Source organism: Pyxicephalus adspersus, chromosome 1 (genome assembly GCF_032062135.1).
Source record: "Pyxicephalus adspersus chromosome 1, UCB_Pads_2.0, whole genome shotgun sequence".
NCBI lineage: Eukaryota > Metazoa > Chordata > Amphibia > Anura > Pyxicephalidae > Pyxicephalus > Pyxicephalus adspersus.
Window position 1 is genome coordinate 2,118,891 of NC_092858.1, and position 26,053 is coordinate 2,144,943.

The window sequence follows — 26,053 nt, forward strand, 5'->3', positions numbered from 1 at the left end:
ATTATACATTTATATAGCTCTGACATATACCATAGTGCTGTACAGAGAACACTGAGCCAGTCCCATCAGTCTCTGTACAGAGGAGCTAACACTCTAATTCCAGATTCAGCCCAAAGCCCGGCAAGCAAGTCTCAGGAGCATTGCCCAGGATTCAGCAATGTGGGAATTGGCTGCTTCTATCAGCGTGTAGTCACACATTTGTTTCTCTGTACACCTATCCCATCCCTGTCCTATCTCCTACCTATCGTACCGTGTCAGTGCTGGATCCTCAATAATGGAGGTGGGCAGCACAGCCGTTGGGCGACCCGTAGTGAGACCCGGACCCTTTTCCGGTTCTTCAAACAGCTTTCCGAGGGTCGGGCCCAGAGCTTCTGTGACTGGGTGTTTCCGACTTGCAGATCTACAAAAAACAAACGCCAAACCAGATGAGTCACTCGATGATCGCCTGGACCAGCACAGAGATTCCATAAAATGATGCAATTTTTAAAACTTCTAAAAGGGGAAAGATGATGGTGAATGATCCACTAAAAGGAAATGTTATCTGTGCCCAACATTGTAACCAGTTCAGGAGCAACATTAGGTTTAACAGAATTGTTTTAACTCTTCATAATGAAATGTGTGAATATTTTCACCCTATTGGGAAATACAATGAGCTCTATTTATAAATGATTCCCTCAATCAATTCCTCAGAAATTCACTGACAGATGGTCCAATCTCTCTACAGGTCTCCTATTAACACAATGACTCGTTCTGCCACCTAGTGGCCAATCATCAACAGTGCACAGCTGTCACAATATTATTATTAGACAGTAAATATATAAATTACGCAGGAAAGAAAAACGAATATCAGAGCGAATTAGGGGAAATAAATTATAAATAGAGCGCATTAACTACAATTCTGTATTTTACAAGAAACGGTAAAATATTGAATAAAATAAACAAATATTCCACTATTTCCCATCTTCCTATACCCCACCTATAATAGTAAATTATCATATACATAATATACACTATAGAACCTTTCTGACCTCCAGGCACAGAGAATACAGAAAATATTTACAAGCAGAAATCTGAATTCCCACTCATCACTCACCTAGAACAATATTTTAGATTCACACTGACAAATATTATCTTTGCAATTAGAAATAACACTGAAATATTGGCAGAAATTATTATTATTGTGATCTTTGGGGTGCCACCTATGGAATGGCTGAGCCCAACCCTAAGAGACCCCTATTATGGCTGTGACCAGTGGGCGGAGCTGGGAACCCATGCACGGACATTGCATCTCTGGGGCATTGGGGTGAGGGGGGAATATGACACCCAATCATATAAAGGGTTACAGAGACTTACTTGCTGAAATCCTGGTTGGGTCGCAACACCGTCGGCGGTTTCCCTTTCACAGCTCCGGTTTCGTCTTTATCGATACTGATCCATTCTGCAGGAAAGGAAGGGAGAAGAGGGTAAATGCAGTGCTGGGACAGCTCCACATATCACCTGCTGGAAGTGCAGGAGCAGAGAGCTCTAACATTGGCAATGATCATAAGAAGACAAACCCACATATCTTTACCAGAGCTCATCACAGCCAGACCAACTTACTCACCAAATTCATTTTTACATCTTTTATAAAATAACTCACTAATAATAACAATATAACAAAAATAATAATATTAATGTGACAGCTGTGCAATTTAGACGATTAGCCACTAGGTGGCAGAACGAGTCATTGTTTTAATAGGAATTCACCAGCAGCAAATTTCGGAGGAATTGATTGGGGGAATCATTTATAATTAGAGCCCATTGTATTTCTTAAAAAGGGTGAAAATATTAACATTATGAAGAGTTAAAACAATTCTATTAAACTGAATGTCGCTCCTAAATTTCCCTAAAAATCACACCGCTCCTGCTGGTTGCAAGTGTGGGCACAGAAAAAAGATTGTCAGATGGGTCAGAATATATCCTGCATGTCGGGGAGACGCTGCCTATGACATGCAATAAGTTGCCCCTGGTACATTCATTTCCCTTCTTATAAATTGTACAGCTCCGTGTACTTCTGTATTTAGTACATGACAGGTGCTCTTGTGTCGGCTCTGCAGGGATTACAGTAAGTCTCCAGCCAGGTGGGGGGAATCTGTAGCCAGGTGGTCAAATAGGTGGGCAATGCATAACAAATGTAGTGTTTCCAGTTGTTGCCATTGATTATCCTCTAACCAGCTTTATCTACCCCCCAACCCTAATGCCACCCTCCTGGGGCAGGTTCATATGGCCTCTATATTGAACCATTCCGCACAGCTGGCACCTTACTAGCCCGTCAAACACGTTTGCACATTTGAAGGCTGGCGGCAGTAAGTGGTACTGGCAGTGCCCCTATTCATTTGATATGGGGCAGCTGCATGGAGAAGTGGTAGTTTCTAGTGGTAAATGCACCTATACCTCACCAGGGTGAATTAAGCCTTAGATACAAAGTGTAAATCTTCTGTTCCTCCACCAGCAGAGACTACGGCTTCTCCATGTCACCTCTCTGTTACATTGCATGCAAAGTTTAGTTTTTCCGCTCTACAAAAAGGACTCTGGGTCTCCACTGTCACCATCATAGGGTCTCTGTCTGACATTTTGGGTCCATGATATCACCATATGGCCCATTGATCTCACCATAAAGCCGCTCTCTGGTGCCCATGCGCTCCGCAGGTACACGCACTCTCATGGAGCCGCGGATGTTGCCGGTTTCCTCTCCTCGATGAGACAGATAAGTCAGGAATTGCTGAGTGGTGCTGCCAATCATTGACTTCAAGGCAATCACACATTCACCTGAAGGGGTATAAAGAGAACACGTCAGAAGTCACATGACTGCACCTGGGAGGATAATACAGCCGGAGGTAATGCCCGCTGCTCCATCCAATAAGGCCGGGGCCAATAATAATATTATCAGTATGGTCACTAAAAAATAATCAGCAACATCCAGCCAGTATCAAGCCTCACCGTATGACTCGTATCCATCCATTGACTTAACCGTCAGCAGCAAATGCTGGTCCTGGAGGTACTCAATCTCAGAGACGATTGGCCGCAGCTGAGAGGTAAAGTGGAAAATAAATTAAATGACTATAAAAAAAAAAATCTACAAGAAATATTTTAGCGATTTCTGAAGATAATACAGAATACTGAGAACATTTCCATCCGGTAAAACACTTATTGCCCAGCAGGGGGCAGCATAGAATCCACAGATCGGCATTTAGTAGACAAGGCCCCATTGTATTATCCTTAATTATTTTAATGATCACAATGCCTCCATAGTGACCCCAGCAGTGAGATTAATACCCCGGAAAAAAACTAGCAATGTGCAAAAATCTTCAGATGCAGCGAGATGCTTCATTGGTGTCTCTGTTCAATCTGTATCTATGAGAGATGAGAGGTAAGTGGTGTGGTCACTTACCGTCGGCAGCTGTCTGGACGACCATTGGACTTTGAGGAAGTTGACATTGTCGATGCTTTGGCTGTCATTCTCACTGCTTTTCTTATATTCTATTAAAAAGAAATAAAAAGTGCAAAGTGTTGTCACTAAGTGAAATCATGAACACATAAGCTAAACATGACTTTAGAAAAAGAATCTCAGTTTATATACACATCACACCACTAGATGGCGCTGTGTCCTTATGTAAACTGTATAACAAACCTTTGCAGCTCCAGTAAGTGACTTTGCCTAGGCTGTAATGATGTCATCAGTCTGCTGCAGGCAGGTGGAAGCATTTCTTCAGTCTCCTCTCCCCCAATGATCAGACTGCAACATTGTAACTTTGCATCCAGTCTCATGATCAGGGGCTGATGTGTGTCACACATTTGTGCACACACACACCAGAATTTAGATGATTGTGTCATTTCTGAGCCGACATCTCAGTCCAGGAATTATATGGTGCCCCTGGATGACACCTGGACAAATATGGTGCTGTCCTAGTGGAGAGATGGCCAGTGGAATCAGAAAAACAGTAAATAAAAAGCTGACTTACCCCGGTGGGTTTATGTTTGTGCCACACATAGGTGTCCCGGGAACCCCTCTCATAGCGGTAGGTGGGGGGGTAAGAGATTTCTTCCTCGCCTATAAAATTAGAAATATCATAACATAATCCCCAATACAGCAACATGGAGGATGTCTTCCCACCACCTGAATGCTCACAGAGCCATGGGTGGAGGGAATAAAAGACATCTATATATAGATATAAGAAAAATATTTTTATTGCAGATTTAGCCTCTGTTCAAACCACTGCCTGCAGGACAGGAAGTGAGGGGAAATCTCTCTGATGGAGAGGCGATAGCCCATCTGCAGAGGTCCAATATTCCCTAATGACCTATAGCTCCTTAATGTCCTCTGCCGATTGGTCAGTTTTAGCTTTGACTTAGCAGGGGGTATGTAGAGAGGCCACTGCTTCCACACAGAGCCAGGCTCCTCCCCTGCAGTATTCTGGCCAGGGACTCCTATAATAATGAATGATTCCTCTGACAATTCATCTGACAAGTGTTGGAATCTCATTTCAGTTCCTATCAAACCAATGACTCGTTCTGCCATCTAGTGGCCAATCATCAAAGTGCACAGCTGCTAGCTGTATAAATGAAAATTATGAGTGAATTGGCGGAGGAATCATTTATAAATATGCATACTATTGCTGCTTTCTGACAAATAATAAAGACATGAATGAATGGAAATATAAATGAATGAATACCCGACCCCCTCCCCGGATTATTCATAAACTTACTAAAACGCAGGAAGATCTTATTCTTCTCTTTCTCCAGATTGAGCTGATCGACCTTCAGCAACGGATCAAATTCCTTGCGGCTGATGAAATTCAGGATTTCCTACAGGGCCAGAAAATACAAAATGAGCCACAAACACATACGGGGCCCGGATAGAGCACAAAAAGACCCCGCAGTATGATTGAGTCAGCAAGAGCTGTTAGGTCACTTATGATTGGTCAGCAGCTAATGTGTCATGAGATCGGATCGTTTTATTGGATAAATAGTAAAAATCATCCCATGTGTATTGGGACTAGGGTTTCCCATGTTCACTTATTCAATATTCTTCATATTAATGATCATCACATATTATTATTATTATTATTATTATTAATAAACAGGATTAATATAGCGCCAACATATTATGCAGCACTGTACATTAAATAGGGGTTGCAAATGACAGACACATACAGACATTGACACAGGAGGAGGAGAGGACCCTGCCCGGAAGAGCTTACAATATAGTAGACATGATAATCTGGTTTAGAAAGGAACCACCAATAGGAATAGGGTTATGAGCCCCAAGCCCCGCCCATGAGGTTCTGTCTCACCTGCACATCCATGTCCAGGCGGTAATTCAGGTCCCCAAACCAGAAGAGATGAGTGAAGCGCAGGGAAATGTCGAAGGAATTCAGCTGTTTGTCCCCGAGGGACAGGAGCCGCAGGATGTCCAGGTAATTCTGGTTCCTCCTGTGATTCGGAGAGACGAGGAGATATTTAATTATTAGGAATCGGCCCAATATGCTTTCTTACCCCATTACATACAAAGTTCCTGGGATAAGCCCACTGTATGACTGCTCCACCCTGCTCTGTATGTGCACTACAGAACTCCTCCCAGTATGTTATGGAGAAGCTATGGGGAGGGTTCTGTAGTCCTGTCCCAGGGTGACAACACTACTCCTCCACAGATACATTAGGTGAGTTGCCAATGTAGCAAGTGTGTTACTGGCGGGATCAATAAATGGACAAAAGCAGCCACCACATCTAAGGACAGGTAAGCTGCAATATATTGCATTTAAAGATGACCTGTCATGTTTATTATGGAAAGGGCCTGGTGCAGGATGGGAATTCTCATCCATCGTGTACTATACAGAGAAAGATCCTATTTATTCACAGATCACCTGATCAATCATTCACACAGTGATTCACCTTGCCGTCTTCTCATTGCCTGAGGTCAGGTGACAGTTCACAAACCCGAACGAGGTGCCGTTAAACATGAAGGATATTCCCACCGCTCCTTTATTACCTGCAGGGAAACACAGAGGGGTTAAAAGAGAAACTGAGAATATGGACGGGGGGTAACCATTCCTGAAAATACTCTGCCAAAGCCTTGGAACAAGCATGCAGCCAGTAAAGGCTGAACTCTGAACAGCCTGAAGCAAAAAGGCAAATTGGCTCAGTGCGCATGATTCGGCCAATCACCTTGTTGGGAAACCTCTCTTGATAGGTGGCTCCCCCTGTGGCTGATGATGGTACTTACCACTATATTATATGAGGAAGCTGGGGATTGTAATAAGGGGTTTTTATTGTTTCCCAACAAGACAGCAGACCATGTGCTAAATCCCTGCTCAGCTCATTGGACAGATCATGGACTGCACACGGGGTCACCCTATGCCCATTACAGGGGCACCCCGACACAGAGAATCATTTACCTGGATCGCACTCACTCCTTATAATAATACAAAGTGTGATCACATGATCATCCTCATTAACAACCAATCATACAAGGGAGACCGGCCTGTCCTCTAGGAGGCGCCTGTCCCAGCTGATTGTGGTCACAGCTTTCAGGAATAAATCAAAAGAACAAAAGATGAAAACAAATAAAAAAGTAAAACCAGCAGCACGGAACTCCTCTCCCATGCAGAATCTTCCGTTGTTTCTTCTTACAAGACCCGGGAGATCCGGGGAGTCACATGACAGCCCAGGTGGAGTTTTTCATCAATTTGTCTTTCTTTAGGAATCTTTAAAATAAACTGAAACCTAAAGAGCACCCCTGACCCACAGAGCTTACAATCTAGGAGATGAATCCTATTCTGAGACATTGTTCTCTGGTCATTGATCCGGAAGGTTTGCTCACATGGATGCTATGATGTGCCATTGAGGTGTGAATATAATTTGGGCACCCAATTTCCCCTGCTAGGTGGGCGAGGGGGGTACAGGGGGTAGGAAGGGTGGTTTGGGGCATTTCTAGTTGTACAATTGTCTTGAATTGGAGGGCTGAGGGAAGCGATCCTGTAATTCTCATGGATTCTATTAGCTGGGCGAGTGATTAGAAAGCGCTTACATTCATTTAAATCTGTGAATTTGATTGGTCCAACGATTGCCGATGAGACGCTGGATGTGGAATCTCAGCAAAGGCTGCAGGGGATACACTTTCATCTGAGAACCTGGGTGATCCAGCAAACCTGGAATGGATCTGGTGCAGGATTTGTTAACATATAGCAAATGACTTTTAGGAAATCCATTCCAGGTTTGCTGGATCACCCAGGTTCACCGATGAAAGTGTATCCCCTGCAGCCTTGGAGAGCTTTAATAAATCAGTGAAACAACTTCAATGAATGCCTAGAACTCTCCCGTGTGAATGAAGCTTAAGGTAAAATAACCAAAGAACGTATAAGAACATTCACATGGAAGGGAAAAGAACGTTCATTCCTTTATAGGATTTATGTCTCCTATAGACTTCAATAAGGTTCCAATCAAACATGGAGGCCAAAGAAACATTCACCAAACCCTTTATGAATCACCCTGGGCTCGTTCCTTCACCTCTGATATTCACATCATGCAAACATTTGATTCCACTACATTCACCAAACCAATGGATATTTATCCCCAACATTCACTACATTTACAGAAACATTACATTTAACGTGCAAAAAATTGGACTCTTGGGGTCTAAACTAGGGAACAGGACCCTAAATACAAAGCTAGCCTATATTAAGTGCATTGTCCTGCTTGGGTTCATCCAGATCAGTTTTACAGTCGGGGAACAATAGCGCCCCCTTCAGGGGAACATTGAAAAAGAAATTAGGCTCAGAATGGGGCTTTAGGGCTGGCCATGCACAGGAAGATTTTGATTGGTCAATTCAATTGTTTTTTAGCGATTCAGGTATATGCAACTAGCTGATAGGTTACAGGGGAATATATATGTAGCATTGGATTGGATCCCCGGGTACGTACCGGGCGGTATTCCACTTCCGTGGAATCTTTCAGCATCCCCCGCAGGAAGTCCACCCACTCCTTGTCAGTCACCGAGTTCTCCTGAGTCCCAAAAACGTAGATGTCATGAGGAATGGTAACGGCCATCTCATCCAGAGTCTTACCCAGACCTTTACAGCTGGTCCACGAGCTGATGTTTTTCTGCGGAGGGACGCTTCCTGTAAAATGTGAAATTACCCAGAATTATGGTGGCAATGGTAGCAAGGGATCGTCACCGACTCAGCAACAGGGGAAACTATAAGAGTGAACAGATGGGGGCGCTGTGCAATACAGGAGGGATATCTATAGTATCTGAATTCAAGACAATAAACTGGGCAATGGGGGAAGCTGTGCTATATAAGATGAGATGATAACATGACCAATAGGGGGAGCTGTTTTACATGGTATTATGATAAAATGGACAGTAGGGGGAGCTGTTCCATGGTATGTGAAAATGGACAGTAGGGGGAGCTGTTCTTGATGGTAATATGATAAGATGGACCATAGGGGGAGCTGTTCTTCATGGTATTATGATAAAATAGACAGTAGGGGGAGCTGTTCTACATGGTATTATGATACGATGGACCATAGGGGGAGCTGTTCTACATGGTATTATTATAAAATGGACAGTAGGGGGAGCTGTTCTACATGGTAATATGATACAATAGACAGTGGGGGGAGCTGTTCTACATGGTAATATGATACAATAGACAGTGGGGGGAGCTGTTCTACATGGTATAGGGGGAGCTGTTCTACATGGTATTATGATAAGATGGACAGTAGGGGGAGCTGTTCTACATGGTATTATGATAAAATGGACAGTAGGGGGAGCTGTTCTGTACAGGAGTGTTACCCCCCTCCTCACCCATATTCCAGGTCCCAATAAAGACTGAGATCATATCTGGCTCATCCTGATTGGAGTGTTTATTTTTCATCAGCTGCAGTAGTTGGCAGAAGGCTTCTCGCTTCTAGACAAGGGGCAAAATCATAGAAAAACATCAGCATTCACATTTCATGTTAGTCCACCTATACCTGGCATGGATTGGAACCTGAGCCAGTTTTTGTCGGGCCCCTATTAGGTGCAAGGCAAGGATTTTTCAGAAAATGGACAGAAGGGGGCGCTGTGTCACCAGAATAGTAATAGCCCAGAGGAGCCACGCCCCTGCAGAGCGGGATTCTAGAAATGAGATCTATTTGCTGGGGTTCGCAGCTCCACCCACCTCTCTGATTTACATATCTTCATATCCTGAGTCCCCCTGCGGCATCTTACCCGAATGCTGGCGAATATGAAGTCCTTGCGCTGTGTTTTATCCTTCTCCCTCTCAAACACAATACCCAGCTTGGATGGCACTCTCTGAGACTTGATCAGCTGCCGGACTGCAGGGGAGGAGAATCGCTGTCATTGGGTGGTCAGGACAGCCAATCAAATACCATATTCAAATAAAGTCAGAAACGGTCCCCTTTACAAGTTTGCATTCCTAAAACTTCCCATTATTCAGCAACAATCAGCAATTATTATAAATGTATTATCATTGGCCTAGGCTGAGATGATGTCATCAGTTTGCTGCAGGCATAAAGAAGCATTTCCTCAGTCTCCTCAGACATTTGTGTCCTGTAACCCTTCACCCACCCCTGACACCATCTGGTTGCCTTACTTTTGTCATGGGTGAATGTGTTCCAGTCCTCTTGTGAATCTTTCACTTTTTTCATCACCACCAGTTTTCCGCCATCCACATCTACGCTCAGCGTGTATTTCTGGGATTTCACAATTTTAGAGAGATCCAGCATGTCCAGCTTCACCTGTAAGAAACAAGCGGGGGCGAGTGTGTAATCTGATCTCCCTGCTTGTCAGACGCTACAGCTGTGAGGAGTTTGTACTCGTTATGCCACTGTGTGGCTGCAAGTGGTAAACATGAAATATGTCACATGACACATCCTTCCCAATCAGCAGAGAATACAATATCCATGGTTTTATATATAGAAATATAATATACATGACAGAAAAAGAATATATAAATATATATTATATATAATAATGTATTCCTTTTATTTTGTCTGGGGGATTTCTTGGTTTCAGTTCGTTGTGATTGGCTGTCACACATTGGCCCGCCCCCACGGAGCCTGACTCTCACCTCAAAGGTCTGTACTGGAATAGTCTTCACCTTCCTGGAGGATTGTGGGATCGGGGCAGATTGGGCCGAGCTACTCATGTCTTGGAGAGCTTTCAGAGCCTGAAAATAGAAGACGGGATCAAACCAAAAATAAAAACGTTTGGCGTATGTGAGATTCATTCATATTACAGCACCAATAATAGATAATAAACCGATAAAATCTAAAGATCTAATCACTGAATGCTTCTTTCCTGGCTGTGATTCCGATCTTCTGAAGGCAGCAACCTGGGACAAATCCTGACTTCACTGGCTGCATGCTTACTGGACAAAATTAGCCAGGTGACAATGTAACTTTTTTAATTTAGCCAAAACTTCCTATTCTAACAAACTTCTATTAAATCTCACCCGAACATTCACCCCACCTGCACCGCCTAACGCCAAACACACGGCAATATTCATATCTCTCAATAAAGCTTCACAGCCATGGCTGATCACAAAAAACACGACCGCATGCTTAATGCTGAAAAAACACCAACAATTGCAGCAATGCACATGTGTACTGCGCATGTCACCGCAAGCAATGAGTTGTGAATGAGCCCCAACAAGCATGTGGCCAGTGATGCCAAATCCAGGGACTGGTAAAGGATGAAGATGACCGATCAATGTTACCGAGTCAGCAATCCAAAATCCTGCACCCCTCCTAATATACAGAAATTTTGGGGAGTCTGGGCTGCACCCCCCCAGGAACATTTCCCCAGTCTCTGGGTTCATTCACAGACAATGCGGAATCCGACATTCACCAATCCATGTGATGGCAGCATGTTCCCCGCCTCCCCCCAGTGCTGCCGGTTCCTCACCTTCTTCTCGATGCTGCTGAGGAAATCCTTCAGGATGGAGAGTTTGAGGACGAGGCTTTCCAGCTCCGGCTCTCCGCTCTGATTGGCGGCCTGGAAGACAGGAGACACATGAAGGGGCCCCGGGGACACACACAGCTTTTATCGGCTCTTCCTGCTTACACTGAATAGAAACCATTACAGGCCGGGGGTGGGGGGGGGATACATTATCCGGGGAAAGGGATGGCGGACCCTCCGCAGCTATCACCATACATGGGACCCGCCAGCCCTGTGCCAATCAATATTCAGTGATCAATGTGATCAGACTAATGGATTAAAATATCAATCAATCAGTTAAAAAAAATATTTGCAGTTCAATTGGAGAAAAGCGCAGATGTGCACGCTCCTAATTCAATCAGTTTGTCTGCAGGATTGGCGATTGCCGAAACTTACCAACCCGACCAATGGCGGTTCTTTTATTATTACATTCCATATTGATCACTTCTATTGATTGGAAAAAGAATTGATTGACCTGTCAGCATGGAAATATTCACACTGGGGAATGCTGATACAATGGTGAATTTCCAGCTGTGATTGGTACTTTGTAGCAGTCATGTGACCCATGGGAAGGATACATTGCAGCAGCATTGTGTTACTCCATGGAAAAGGATTGGCCAGGGTTTACCTTTATAAGAGTACCTGTCATGGAACAAGTATGTATCAAGTGAAAGGCAATGGCTGACAAAGTCATTGGATCAGATGGCGTTCGGGAAAAGTCAGTGGTTGGATGTCATGGTCACATGACCGGTGCCCTTTAAGGCGGAATCTGCCAATGACAGAGAATGGGAATTTGGGACTCTGGATGGTGATATCCCCATTACATAAAAAAACAAGATTTATATAGCGCCAACATAACCCGCAGCATTGTACAATAAATAGGGGTTACAAATGACAAATACAGACACAGGAGGGGAGGACCCTGCCCCGAAGAGCTTACAATCTAGGATGATACATGCAGGAATGTGATTGGCTTAATGTGAATAACTATATCAGTAATGAATAATATACATCACCACATTCATGTATAGACTTTATATCCTCACACATGGGGCAGACCAATGCCAGATGTAGCCAGCAGGGGGCCCTGTGCAGAAGAGACTTAGGACTCACACTTTGCCCCTCCCTAGGTTTGCCCCTTGGGCAGATATATATGGAGCATACACACTGCTGAATTGGAGCACAACAGCAAAATGGCAGTGACTGACTCCTCCCACCATTGGCTAAGCCCCTCCCCTGCTTATTCCAGTAGCCACTAAATGCTCAATATTGTTCCCCAGCCAGCTGGAAACTCCACCCCTCTGAGTCTGATTGGTTTTATTTCAGCAGAAACTTTGATTTCCTGATACAGCCAGTAGAGGGAGAACATATGAATCTCAACATGAAATATGGGACAGCAATAAAATAAAAAATAAAATATTTAAAAAAGCAAATATTGGTATTTGTACATTGATTGAGTTCCAGCCATGGCAATCTCATCTAGATATATAAAATATGATCATACCTAAAGAGAACCTGTCACCAGAACTAATTGTATGAAAAATTACCAAAAAATTTGTTGTTGTAATTGCTTACTTGCAACTCTTATTACTACTGTGCTGACCCAGCTCCCCCACTTCCATCCCCTTACCTCCCTTTATAAACATTTTTTATTAGCTTAAGTACCAGCTCCTGGTCTGCTGGCGGATGCCGCCATCTTGGGTGTGATATCACAAGGTGTGTACACCAGGGAGGATTTTAAAAGGAATAAAATATGCTACTTGCACATATAACCTTATGAGAAGATCTTTGCAATGAATGGTCTGGTGACAGGGCCTCTTTAAAATTTACCCTCTGCATTTCATAGGCTCACCAGCTCCCTCTGGTGGTCACCCTATTTAAATGCATATAGGAAATCATAAAAAAAAAGAATTCCAATTGTTTTGTAGCAGCAGATATAAAGTACCCCCACTTTATAAAAGTCCCCCTTTATATATAATATATGTTACCTGCTGCAGAATCTTGGAAACAATGGGGGAGCTCTGCTGGTCAAATATCTTGGAGAGAATTTCCAGGCCGGATAAAACCTTATCCACCTCCCTGTACATAAAGAGAACAGAAAAATATCAACACTGTCATAAAGTGAACCAAACTTGTCATAAGGATCCCTACTGGGTAATATGGAGAATATGGAATTGTCCAGCACCAATATTGGGGCATCTTCAAAACAAATAAAAATCCAACAACCAATAGCTATTAGTAACAGGTATAGTCTAAAGCCACTGCCATTTCCAGACACCAGGTGGAGCTGTTAGCCACGTTTTCCCTTTTCTAAGTCCCTCCTTATACTAATTGCTGTAATAAAGCCTGCTGTATGCAGACCTCAGTAGCTGAAGATAAAAAGTATACACTAAACCTCATCCTGTCTCTTCTGAGCTCACATAGTTGGGACAGATGCTCTCAGAATGAGATGAGCTAAAAGCAAACAGCTGCTGTCTCTGCATTTACACAGATGCTAAGCTGTCACAATCAATAATTCCTCAGGGGCGGGGTCAGATTCAATCCATGCCCCCTGATTGGTGGATTCTGGTAAAGGAGGGTAATGGCAGAAGGCAGTTGTGCTGACCCGTGCAGGCGCTTGCAGGAGACGACCAGCGTTTTGTTCAGATGGGGCAGGTTGGTGGCCCCGGATTTCACAGCTTCTAGATCCAGCGCATAACTTCCCTTCAGGTACTCGTGAGAAATGGTGCTCAGACCATTCGTAGAGCTACAAGAGAAGGAGAGAGAAGAATGAATACCAGGAGGAGGACAAATCAGATGTGACAAAGTTAAATGGCAGTGGCTGAACAGCAACCAATCCCTTTGTGGGATATTTGGAGGTCCCGCCCTCAGCTGTAGGCCGTCCCAGGAGGTGCCATACCTCTCCGCAGAGACCGCATCCTGCCCGCAGGGCATCAAACTCATCCCGGAGCCTCCAGAGAAACTGGCCGAGGCAGAGCGCGGGGGGAGGGGCGGCTTCTCATCCTCGCCATCTATGAGAGAATACAAAGAGGGTGACACACAACACAAAGAGCACCTGTCAGGACAGAAGAATGTCTGCAGTACCCGAATGCAGCTCTCTAGTTCTGTTACTCTCTATTGGTAAGGAAATTTGTCCTCATTTCCTGCCCATGGTGACACCAGGACTGGAAGTTAGGATGAATCTCCCCAGCAAGATCACAGACCGTAAAACCCAAAACTTCCCTCAGTCCATCCAAAACTAAACATACAACTTTGGGCTTTAATATGGAGAACTGATGGGCCCCCATGGAAACTAGTAGGGGCCATTGCCGTGCTGTGATAGGAAGTCATGTGAACTCACCGGAATAGTCTCTGTCCTCTATGACGTCCTTCTCCCTCTCCACCGGGTACAGCAGGGTACACACCATGCCCTGGTTAGGCTGCAGGTAGAGAGCGATCAGATCCCCCAATGTCTTGAACCGCCGAACCTGGACACCCAGAGATGTCTGCAAGAGAGACAGAGGGGGGTTACAGTCATGGCCATGTCATCGTAGGGCGACTCTGGGGGTCATCAAAAACCTGGTACCTGTTACCGTTGGGATTGTAAAGGGGGAGGGGCCTAGAGCCACTGCTCATTGACTTCTTTCCAAGTCATGGATAAGCCCCGCCCCCTCATATGTCACATCTATGGCAGATGTCAGTGATTCCATCGCAGCCCCCCTACTGGTCACTTGGGAGAACGTCACTTCTCCCATAATGAAACCAATATATTGATTACAATGGATCAATGTATTGATTATAACTTGTAGAATTTATATGAATAGAGCAGTAAGGGGTTAGACCCTCGCTCAGATTTGAGAATGTCAAGTAAGGAAAAGTCACCCTCCCTTTCATTTGACTTCCTGTCACTAAGACAGGAAGTAATACAGTGGTCACCAAAAATCTTCCAGTAAATCTTCCAGTGGGGACACCGGTACCCATTTTGCAGCTTTAACCCCTCACTATCCAGAACTAAAAATAAAACTTTTGGCTTTTTGTTGCATTTCATTTATATTTGCAGTTTGGGGTGAATCCATTAAATGGGCAACCTGGAGAAGGGGGGTTGCAGCGCCCTCCGGAGGATCTGGTTGCAGTCTGTGCAGGTCTCATCGTGTCCCCGCAGCTGTCTGAGATGTCACTGAGCTGGGCAGGTGATGACAGCAGACATGACACATGTTTACTCAGCTGCTCGGCTGTCTAGACTGATGATCAGGATGTCCCCGGGCAGAGGACAGCTGGCCCAGCACATCAGAGGCTGCAACCCACCATTACTGCCCCCGAACGTCTCTTCTATATATTGGGGACGCCATTGGAGAGATATTGGGTCCCTAATATAATATCCCACCATCCCTATGCAATGCTCCTGGGTCTGTACACCTGCTGTGTGATGCTCCCACCATCCCTTCTGATTTTATATTTTAAATACAAGTCCTGTGAATGAGCCTTGCTAAGCTCTGGATTGCATTCCTGCAGAAATTTGAGCACCGCATGACAATGAGATCGCATTTATTGCATGAAAGAGCTGGGCAAAAATAGTTTTTTTCATCAGGCTAGCTTTATTTTTACAATGCCTGTGTAGGCGATTTGCCTTTGGGTTAATTTCCCTAAATGCATTCAGTCGCTGCCATGTGACTTGATCGTTAGATATTTGCATTAAAAGTTAAACAGGTGTACCTAATAAAGTGGCCGGATAGTGTAGATAGCACTGCAGCCTGTAGGTGGCGCTGTGGGTCTGAAGACTTTTATTTTTGTCATTGAAAACTCCAGACATCATGTGATCACTTTATCATCGCTGATATGGCAATCACATGATCAGGAAACACTCTGATTGGTTCCTCATTTTCAGTAGAGATCCCAGCTGTCAATAACAGAGGGTACAGAGTGTCACCAGCTGCAGTTTTGGACGGTGGCCCGGAAAGTAGAAAATGTTTCAACACATGAGAGAAGTTTATAACAAATAATGATAGCCTAAAGCCAACACGTTTTGGGGACTGGGGCTTCCCTTCTTCAGGGCATTGGGGGTCTCATAATTTGACAAAACTTGTGCTCATGGTACCGAAATCTACCCTTGAAGAGGTGAGTCCCTACATTGAAACGTGTTGGCTGCACCATACCATGCCAGCCTGTAGTGGGCGCGCTTCACCTAACACACACAGATGGTGAATGTCTAAGAACTTTCCCGTTGGTCGGATTTCCAGCATCCATAGGATCATACCCCACCCCCCAAATCGTATAGTTTTTACAATTGGTCCAGGCCATTCATATAACTTTTGAGACTTAACCCTCAGCGCTGTCCAATGAGAGAAGAGTCACCACTCACATGACTGAAAAATTCAACTTGTGCTATTACACAACAGCAAAGCAGATAAGAGGAAAACATGGAAAAAATGAGACCAGAGCTCCTTCTACAGGCAAGACAGAGGATGACAAAATGTTAATACATGTTTTATATTGATCTCACTAAAAAGCACAACAGCTCCTTGTCTCAGCGCAATCATCTGGACCCGGCGTCTATATTTTGTATCTGATTGGATTCCGTACCTGTACAGCCAGATAGTCCTCCTCGTCCGGCAAGATTCGGTACGTATGAACATGTTTCTGGAATCTGCAAAAGATGGAACAAATGTTAGGCTTGTTACATTATAAGATAAACATTATTTAAAGCTGAAAACACAGTCAGGAGGGTGACAACCTTAGTCACAGCTGCAGATTTTACAGCTTCCTGTGTCACCTGCCTGCTTATTAGGAATTGTGGGAACACCATTTAAAAACTGTAAATGCATCGGGTGAATCTCTATGTAACCGTCCATTGACACATCTAGATGGCGCTCTTTTTACTTTCAAATATGCTTGATACAACTAAGGCCTTGATGTATTTAAGCTCCCCCAGTTGATAAACTGTCATGGGGGAACCTGGGTAATCCAGAAAACCTGAAATCAATTTACTTACATGATTTGTTAATTGACAAATGTTTCCAAACCTGGACAAGATTCACTCCAGGTTTGCGGAATCACCCAGGTTCTCCCATGATAGTCTATCTTCTCTAGTCTTGGACAGCTTTATTAAATCAGACTCTTAGTATTTGAGTTGGAAAAATCTCTGCTCCCAGATTCCAGCTCCGTCCATTATAGAGGCAACAAATGTGCAGCACGGAACCATGTGACCCGAGACCGCAGTCCTCTACAGATTCACTCATAAAATCCTGCTGAGCTCATCTACAGTGCAGAGTAGGGAGCTTTTATGTGAATTGAATTTATCTCAGCAGCTGGACCATAGGGGACTGGCTGACAGACGGGAGATTTAGTGACGGATGACAGGTTCTCTTTATTGTCACCAAGATTTACATCAGACAGCCAGCAGGGGGAGACACTACAAATAATCATCCAGCCAAATATTGTATTATAACCGCAGGTGGGAGCTCTGATACCCAGAACAGTCCCCAGCCTGCAGGCACCTGTCAGGATCGGCCCCCACCTGTCCTGGGCGGGTCGGAGTCACCTGAGCACAAGGTGAGAGTAGATAGAGGCCGGCTCTGGGTATTTCCAGTCCAGCCAGGTTCTGGGCTGCACCTGTCACCTCTGCCACAGGTGTTCAGCTTATTAGGGAGCGCCCGTCTGACCCACAACAAACATGTTTTGGGTACACAGAGCGGGGGCGGAGCTCCTGGCAGGTAAAGCCGAATCGTCCTCTGGCAGAGGTCACAGCAACATCACCTGATCACCGCCATTGTGATTAACCCTGAGAATGCTGGAGAAGACATGGAATCATTTCATTATTATAAGATATAAAGCCAACCAATCAGATTGCACGCAGACAGGATTCACACTGAATGCAGGGATGAGCCCTTGGGAGACATGAAGTGGGGGGCCCCAAGTGCACAACATCCCGGCTTCCACCACCTTCTGCCATTGGGTCTGCTGGAGGCCCTGGGCCCCTGACTTAAGACTGGCCCTGGGTGATGTCACCATTGCAATCAAAGCATGAAATCACCCACAACTGCCGGGGTCAGGAAAGTGTTTTGACGGCCCATGTCTATTTTATTTGAATCTGCAGCAATTATTAAAATATTCCCTGGTGATCCCGCCATGAAGGTACTTGGTTAGGCTCTTTCTGTTATCGGGTGACAACGCCCTGTTTCTGTTTTCCAATTGTACCTCTGTGTTGTCACCTAGGATTCCAGTGAAAATTAAGACAAGCCATTTGAACTCTCATTACTCAGCCTTGCCCCAATGTTGTCACCATCAGGGATCCCACACTGAGAAATGCTGTGCAGCCATTGGTGGAATACATGGAGACAGGAAGTGGCTGCACAGAACCTGCAGAGATCAGCAGAACTGAGATAGGACAAAGGAGGCAAATATTATTTTACATAAATAAATAAAAAAAATGTATGAATCACAAAATAAAAGTCCTTGTCACCATTCAATGGGAGTCATCATGTGGCTGATTCTTTTCACTTCCTGCCTTGGAGACAAAACAGGAAGTGAGAGGAAATCTCCCTTGCCCTGACAAATGATTGAACTCCAGCCAACAATAATGAGATACAAATAAAGTGACAGCTGGAATATTAACTTTAATTTCAGGGAATTCTCCTGCAGTACCTGTTTCCTGCCACTAGATGTCCTCAGTATGATGGTCAACCCTATTCCTCGGGGGCTGTCCCCCACACAACAGGAAGTGAGAGGAAATCTCCCTTCACAAGACGCCTGGGGTGGGTGAGGGTCACAATGCCTTGACAAATGATTGAACTCCAGCCAACAATAATGGAATACAAATAACTGCAATATTCACCTTCATTTTAGAGAATTTCCCTGCAGTACTTGTTTCCTGCCACTAGATGTCCTCAGTATGACGGTAAACCCACTTCCTCGGGGGCTGTCCTGGACTACCCCAGCCAATGAAAGGAGAAGCAGCTCAGTGATGACCTCAACTCTCCTATCAGAATGCTCCACTCTAAGCACATTACTCAACTGGCATTTTGTGCTGCTTCTCACTTCCTTAGTCTAGGCTCTGCTGTACAGGGACTGCAAGAGGATAATATTAGGTCAAAATAGTTAAAAAAGGGACAAATAAGACTTTTATACAGGGCAACCAAGACCGTGCTGTGATGGGGGATTTTAGGGAAGCGCCCCCTGTGTGTAATCAGACAACACACAACCAAATATAATGCTATTATGAGTGACACCCCACTGTTATCTGCAGCATTGCCGCATGTCACCCCTATTGGTCACATGATCTTAAACTGAGATGAGGAAATATTGTCATTACTGAAGTCCTGGGCTGCTTTGTGTATTTCACCCAGATCTTGACATTCACCTGGATGCTTCCTGTGATACAGACCAGGCACTGCTGCTCTCTTTCCTGGTGCAGGATGACTGGTCTGGTCTCCGCCCTCTCTGAAGTTTTCTGCAGGCAGCCTGTGGTGGGTGGGGCTATTAGGCCCCTCCCACATCTCTGCTCAGGGTATGTACCGCCCACTGATGATGTCACAGGTACTTTTACAAGGCGATAACTGGCTCAATGCAATAAAATGCAGCCTGCTTCATCGTCCAATCAGGGAAGAAAAACAAATCGATGGATGCGCAACCCTTCAATACGATTGGGTGAGGGTCGGGTTGGGCTGGGATCGGGATCAGTCCCAAGGGAATGTAAATGTGTCACCGGATCTCTCAGTCTTTCCTCTGACACAGAAATCAGCTCATCAACATTCTCATTATAAATTCCCTTCCTGTCCCAGAGAATGACGTTGTCACCCAGACAGGAAATAAAGTCAGATGGTGACACAGATAGGAATATGATTGGGTTCCAGGCTTCTGCCCAATACAAATGTTTTATTAATGTCAGGTCATGGCTGGAGAGACTTGGAAACTTCCATCTCACTTCCTGTTCAGGGGGCATGTTGTCACCAGGACAGGAAGTTAGGAAAATTCTCTCACCGGGGTCACAGACAGCAATGAAAGCTGAAAGGTATTCTCATCCTGGTCTTCTTTTTATTTAGTTCCGTCAGAGAACACAAAGGGGGTTCAGAGGGATTATAAACCCGGCTGTCATACCAATCCTGCAGCTTCACTGACTGAAGCCAGGAAATCGGCATTTCTCTGCAGATTGATGTAAATTCCGTAGCCAGATCCTGGAAATACCAACTACATAGATCCAAAGTTGGGGAGCTGGGGCAGCACGCACCAAGCCAGATCAGTGCTCCAGTTCATTGATTAGTAATGAAGCCGGAGGATCAGCATGGCAGCCGGGGACCGGAGCTCAGCCTGGGCAGGATCGCCAAGGCGGATGTACAGAGCTGACAAATGAGATTTCATACAAAACTTCCACTTCAGAGGAAAGAAAGAGGAAGAAGATTCTGTTTGTTTTTATGAATTTGTTATTTTTTCTACTGCCTAAAATAAAGACTTCCAGCTGCTAGTGATTACGGCTGGGCCAGCACGGAGCAGAAGATGCTAGCTGCCAATGGCTTATGGTCACAGCTGGGCCAGCACAGAGTAGAACATGTGACTCTGCTCATATATATGTTTAGCCCTGGGGAGGTGGGGTGACGCTTCTATTGAATTCTCAATGCCACTTGTGTTCTGGTCGATTAGACTTCTGACACCTGGGCAGGAAGGGAGGGTGAAACTTTCCCCATGGGGACACAGACAGCAATAACATCCCCAGCCCACTCCCTTTGCTAGATGAAAGTCTTGTATACATTGACAAGCCACTAGGGGGAGCTCTCAGGAGCAGTGGGTCAGCTGACCCATAGGTTGCACTGTGAGGAGCGGCAGTAAAGCGAGCGTGTGGTGCTGCAAAGTACTTTCATGTATGCAGGGATGGGGGAAGGGAGGGGGGGTCATTTTATTTTACACAATGCAGAACATTGTTGCAATTAAATAAATGTTATAGCTGACCAAAGGGTCTGTATATAAAGCAGTGAATCTCACATTCACCAAAACATTCTCTAGTGAAGAACGTTCCAGGTCCATGTGGTTCCAATGGCAGTGTATGGTTTGCTCTCAGTGAATGTTTTGGTGAATGTCAGATTCACTGCCTTATAAATGACCCCCTGCACAGTGACCCCGCTATAGGTGCCATCCCACATACACAGCCTGTGAATCCCTCCTGGAGGCGCTCAGAGGAGACCTGCAAATATTTCTCTGCATGGAGGAAACAGAACAGGGACGAGGAATTTTCCTACACGGAGCGCGGCTGAGATCCAGGGACTGGGTGCTGCAGAGGTGTGAGCTGCTTATTCCTGTATTCTCAGGGTGACAACGCTCACTGCTCCGTATGCAAGTGAGATAAGTGTTGTCACCCTATGGCCAGACTACAGAACACCCCCCCACTAAAATCTACATAAACATGGGGGGTTCTAAGAGAGAACTGAGACAAGAGTGCAGAACAGGAAATCATCAGCTCACTAGATTTCTGGCAGGATCAACAGGTATTTCAGAATTAAATGATTGACAGTTTGTGAAAGAAATCCCTGGTGGTCAGTGGTGGGATAGCAGCGGCAGTTGTATAAAATCTAAATATTAGAGGGTGAAAGTGATTATTACGTTATTTCCAGAATCTCTGAAGTAAATAAAACTCTGACAAATGCAGAAAATATTCAGCCGCATTCCTCAAACAATGAGCCCGGAGGGAGCGTTATTCTGACACGGGGGATTCACACCTGTCCGTCACATGACACACCTGTCCGCCACATGGGAGGGGGGATGACGTTTTTCAGGCACAGGGGGAAGATATGTATTAGAAAGGGGGCCCTCCATGGAGCCCTCAGAAGTGCAACAAAAAAACAATACCCTGGTCATGTGATCAGCTGCCTAGGCATTTGGCCACATGACCTTTGCTGAAGATTCTGAACTCTAATCCATAATGAAGATCACAAATCCCTTAGTGAGCAGCACTGGAGAGATCCCTGAGCAGCATTATCCCCAGGCCAGGTCAGAATGTACAGAGTGCAGCGTTGTGTCTCAGTATGTACGGCACACAAGCAGGTAAGTATCCGTTATTTGTGTGCAGCCCACCTGAAGATCACCGTGTCCCCATCACACAAATTTCATGACAGGTGCTCGCTGTAATAATACAGCTCCCCCTCCCCCCACTTGTGCAATATTAAAAAGCTGGGAAAGAACGCAGCAACCGCTCAGGTGATCAGTGACACCTCTGCCGACTCAGAGGACAGGTTTGTATCCGGAGGGGCGACTGGATATTTAAAGTGACTTCAATTCCACCACCAATGTGCAGGATGAGGATGATGGTGGAGGTCAGAGAGAAAAGCATGAAAGCTGTGTAACAGAGATTGTGCTACTTCTCCTTTCACTGTCCAATCACAGACCTGTAAGTGAAAATTAAGCTGGGAAGGCCCAGTCCTGTTCATTGTGGCAGAGCCTTGTAAATCTCAGGACTGGATGGACAGAAATACAAAGCCAGGCAGTCAGCATTTTAGAAAAGGGATCAGAAATGGCGGCAGCGCATGGAATGCTGCGTCAGACCAGCAAATGCGAGGCAGCTGTTATCCGGCAGCTGCCCCAACCTAGACACAGCTGGAGGTATTGCCGGGTCAATTTTCATGGAGGATGAGCAGATTCCTGCGACATTTCCAACCTGGAATAACAGAGGCCATAGTGCAATTACTGCGAGGACGCCTTCCTACTACTCATCTGATTGTCACAGAGGACTGTACAGGGCACTGATGAGCAGCACAGGGGGGAGGGCCAAGTCCTCATAAAAAGCAAGAAACTGACTTCCCCCCCCCGGACTGGATCAGCCATTGCTATATCAGGAGAAAATCATAGGGGGCGCTGCAGACATTATTCAGTTTCGGCACCATCATCCTCATCCCCATTCTTCCTCACAGAGTTGCAGTTTATCTGACGCATTGACACCTTCTGGCGGCCCTGGAAGCATGGCTGCTCCTGAGCTGCGGCTCCCATGAGAATCCTGCATTGATGCATGCGATTCTATGGGTGGCCATTCAGTCCTTTAGCATCTCAATATCATCATGTCAATGCATTACACTGGTAAGGGGAGATCACATGATGAACCTAGGAGGAAGTGAGGGGGCGGCGGCCTGTCTCAGGCAACCAATAGGGATCAGTCTAGTCTGTGACCGACCCTCCCCCGAGGAGACTCAATCAGTGAGCTCCAGGCAGAGCTGCATAGCAAACATTTGAAGTTCCCCGATCTGCACAACTTGAAGAATCTTTATTTGTACACTGAACACCCCCGGGGCGCAGGTCAGTGCTGCAACCATTCACACGCATCGCTGCATTGCTCCCCCTGCACTAATGGCCTCCCAATGCAATGAACCAGCACATCCGGTAATGCACAACCCAGCTTCATGGCGATAGAGGGGCCACTCCAAGAATAATGCAGTGCCATGGCAGCCCAATTACAAGAATGCAGCACAAGCATGCGCACGCAGTAACTGCACCTTATACATTTCACAACCAAAGAGGGGGAACTAGAATCCAAAACCAGAAAAAGACACAAAAAATAAACTCATATAATGCTGCCCGGCTGTCATACTGATCCAGAGCCTTCCATACTTCCTCTGATTTCACTGAGCGCATGCTTATTCCACATCAGCAACCCAGACAAGTACAGAGGCCACAGCCAGGCAGATTGCATTGTCGGGAGGGGGGACAGGTTCCCTTTATCTCAGCAGCTAGGAATTATGAAGCTCCCCTGCATGCGATGTGATTGGCTGGCTGACCACTCAGAGGAAATGGTGAATGTTGTGTGAATGTGGTTATAGGGGGAAGTGACTCTCAGAGTTCCTCTTTGCATCTCAGGAAATGGCAGGGGGGGGGGTTTCCGAAGGACGGCAGCGCTGTCACCCCTGACACATTGTGCGGCCGCTCCAAAGGGCCAAGAAGTACCAAAAACAGCCAATCACAGTGCATCTGAGACGTGACACCTGATTGGCCGCCCTTCTCCTTAAAGTGGACCTGTCATTAGATTTTTTTATATTATGTGCAGAAAGTAATGCGTCGGTGACACCTCCAGGTAATAATACGCTCACAGAGATCACATGACTAACAATCCCACCATCTCCAGATGAACAGCGCCATCTTTGTTCAGGCATCAAGCAGGATGATCCTGTGCTTCCTGGAGATGATACAATCATTCACAAATGTCTGACACAGATCAGCCCCAGCCTGGTGACTGCAGCTGTGCCATGGCAAGAACTATATTCTGTTACATTATGTCCATTCCTCCCTCCAATCACACTGCAGAGGCAAGCTTCAATACGATTGGTGGATGTGAAGATTTATCAGTGTCACCACTAGGAGGCGCCTGAAAAGGGGGCGTGGTTGGGAATTCTTTCCTGACCTTACAAGCCAGAGTTCCCAGATCGCCGGCTCTGCAGCAGAGTTTGCAAAGAAAACTGAAAACCCAACAGGGTGGTGGAGCTCTGAACCCGGGAGGCCCCCAAATATCTCTCTAAATGACCCACAATGTTACTAAAAGCAAGAAACCATGTGAATTGGCCTGCCTAGGCTTTGGGTCACATGATGGAGCAATTTCACACTCACAATACAAGAAAGTGATTGGTGATGGAGACGTCACACAGATTATAATTAAAAAGGGAGGGGGGGTGAAATGCTGACTCAGGACTTTCCACAGACCCCCCCCTCCCCCTACCATTTGACCTCCATTATACACAGATGAGGTCATACATGCAGATTCGGCAATGAAAGGGTCAATGAGCCTAGTGGTGGTGACTCATGAATGATTAGAGCAAACATGACAATGTGGCTGCTCACATCCGGGGGTGGAAGGCAGCACAAAACCCACCAGGAGGGGGCGGCACTGAGGCCACGGACATGTTAAATGTGCCAGCAGCAAACCCTGCACATAAAGCATGCAGCAATGTCACTATGAAGGAGGAATTCAGCAAGCTGCGCTACGACATCACCGGGGTATACCGTCATAGGGGTGAGGCCACACGGGCAACTGCCTAAGGCTGACAAATAGAGGGGCAGAATATTGCATGTGAAATAAATAAAAAGACATTAAAAAGCATGCTAATGGAAGGAGAGAGCAGAGAGATGAGATCATCAGTTTGACTTTTACTGTCCAATCACAGGCTGGGGGAGGGGCTGGAAATAGAACTATATGGCCAATCAGAAACATCAGACCTCTGCCTGGCAGACTCCTCCCACATTCTACTCAATATGATTTTGTTGCTGGCCCAGATTTTGATTTCCATACAAAAAGGGGCAGCAATCACTAACCTTGGCCCTGCAATAATTTACCCCTGCAGGATCTGCCCCTTACTGTACTCCCAATCTTCCAACCTTGTACCTTGCTGAATAAATTAAAAGCCTCCACCTGGCAACCATGGCAAAAGTATTCAGTTCAAAGGCAACCCACGATCCTCAGCACCCTGCTCCTGTACCTGGATCCTCCATTGGATCATTGCTGAGGGTTTTGCCTAAAGTGCGGCCCATCTACAGGGATACCAAGAGTGCAATGTCTTCATACAACTCTTATGGCCAGCTGGCTTACAAGGGCCCAGCAGCCATATTTGTGTCCAGTGAAGGGCCACATCTACACAGGGGGCTTCACTATTACCCCTCACCCCCTAAATAAGGTCCTCAGGCCCCCAAAGGGCACAATAAAAAATGACTGATTGTTAGGTTTAACCAATCACAAGGAGCCAATATGAATACCTACAGGACGGAAGCAGCTAAGAATCTACAAAAACCTTCAGGGAATTATTTCTGCCCAATGAAACCAAAACATGAAAAATCCTGATTATTGTTATTGTTGTATCATCACCCGATGTCACCGATATACAGAGCCGGGACAACACCAACCCGGAAATAAAATCCAATCCTAGAGATCAACGGCAAACAGAGAAAGCTAAACATTAACCAGAGGGAAGACAAAACACCCCCTCTGACATACTCATAACTCTGACATATACCATAATGCTGTACAGAGAACACTGAGCACTCATAACTCTGACATATACCGCAGTGCTGTACAGAGAACACTGAGCCAGTCCCATCAGTCTCTGTACAGAGGAGCTGACACTCTAATGTCCCCCCACA

General features: G+C 45.5%; 1 protein-coding gene across 1 annotated transcript in view; it reads right to left on the reverse strand.

Annotated features, from left to right (window-relative positions):
• Nucleotides 1-26,053, reverse strand: part of INPPL1 (inositol polyphosphate phosphatase like 1) — a gene marked incomplete in the record, with an annotated part of 34,683 nt that overhangs the window by 3,973 nt on the left and 4,657 nt on the right. Inside the window, 20 exon segments of the mRNA XM_072398581.1 lie at nucleotides 251-400; nucleotides 1,354-1,438; nucleotides 2,653-2,808; nucleotides 2,980-3,067; nucleotides 3,431-3,555; nucleotides 3,923-4,090; nucleotides 4,746-4,845; nucleotides 5,334-5,472; nucleotides 5,932-6,177; nucleotides 7,892-8,156; nucleotides 8,843-8,945; nucleotides 9,248-9,354; nucleotides 9,633-9,777; nucleotides 10,110-10,208; nucleotides 10,946-11,035; nucleotides 12,967-13,057; nucleotides 13,584-13,724; nucleotides 13,878-13,989; nucleotides 14,319-14,463; nucleotides 16,538-16,601. Coding sequence (XP_072254682.1) covers nucleotides 251-400; nucleotides 1,354-1,438; nucleotides 2,653-2,808; nucleotides 2,980-3,067; nucleotides 3,431-3,555; nucleotides 3,923-4,090; nucleotides 4,746-4,845; nucleotides 5,334-5,472; nucleotides 5,932-6,177; nucleotides 7,892-8,156; nucleotides 8,843-8,945; nucleotides 9,248-9,354; nucleotides 9,633-9,777; nucleotides 10,110-10,208; nucleotides 10,946-11,035; nucleotides 12,967-13,057; nucleotides 13,584-13,724; nucleotides 13,878-13,989; nucleotides 14,319-14,463; nucleotides 16,538-16,601 — 2,619 coding nt within the window.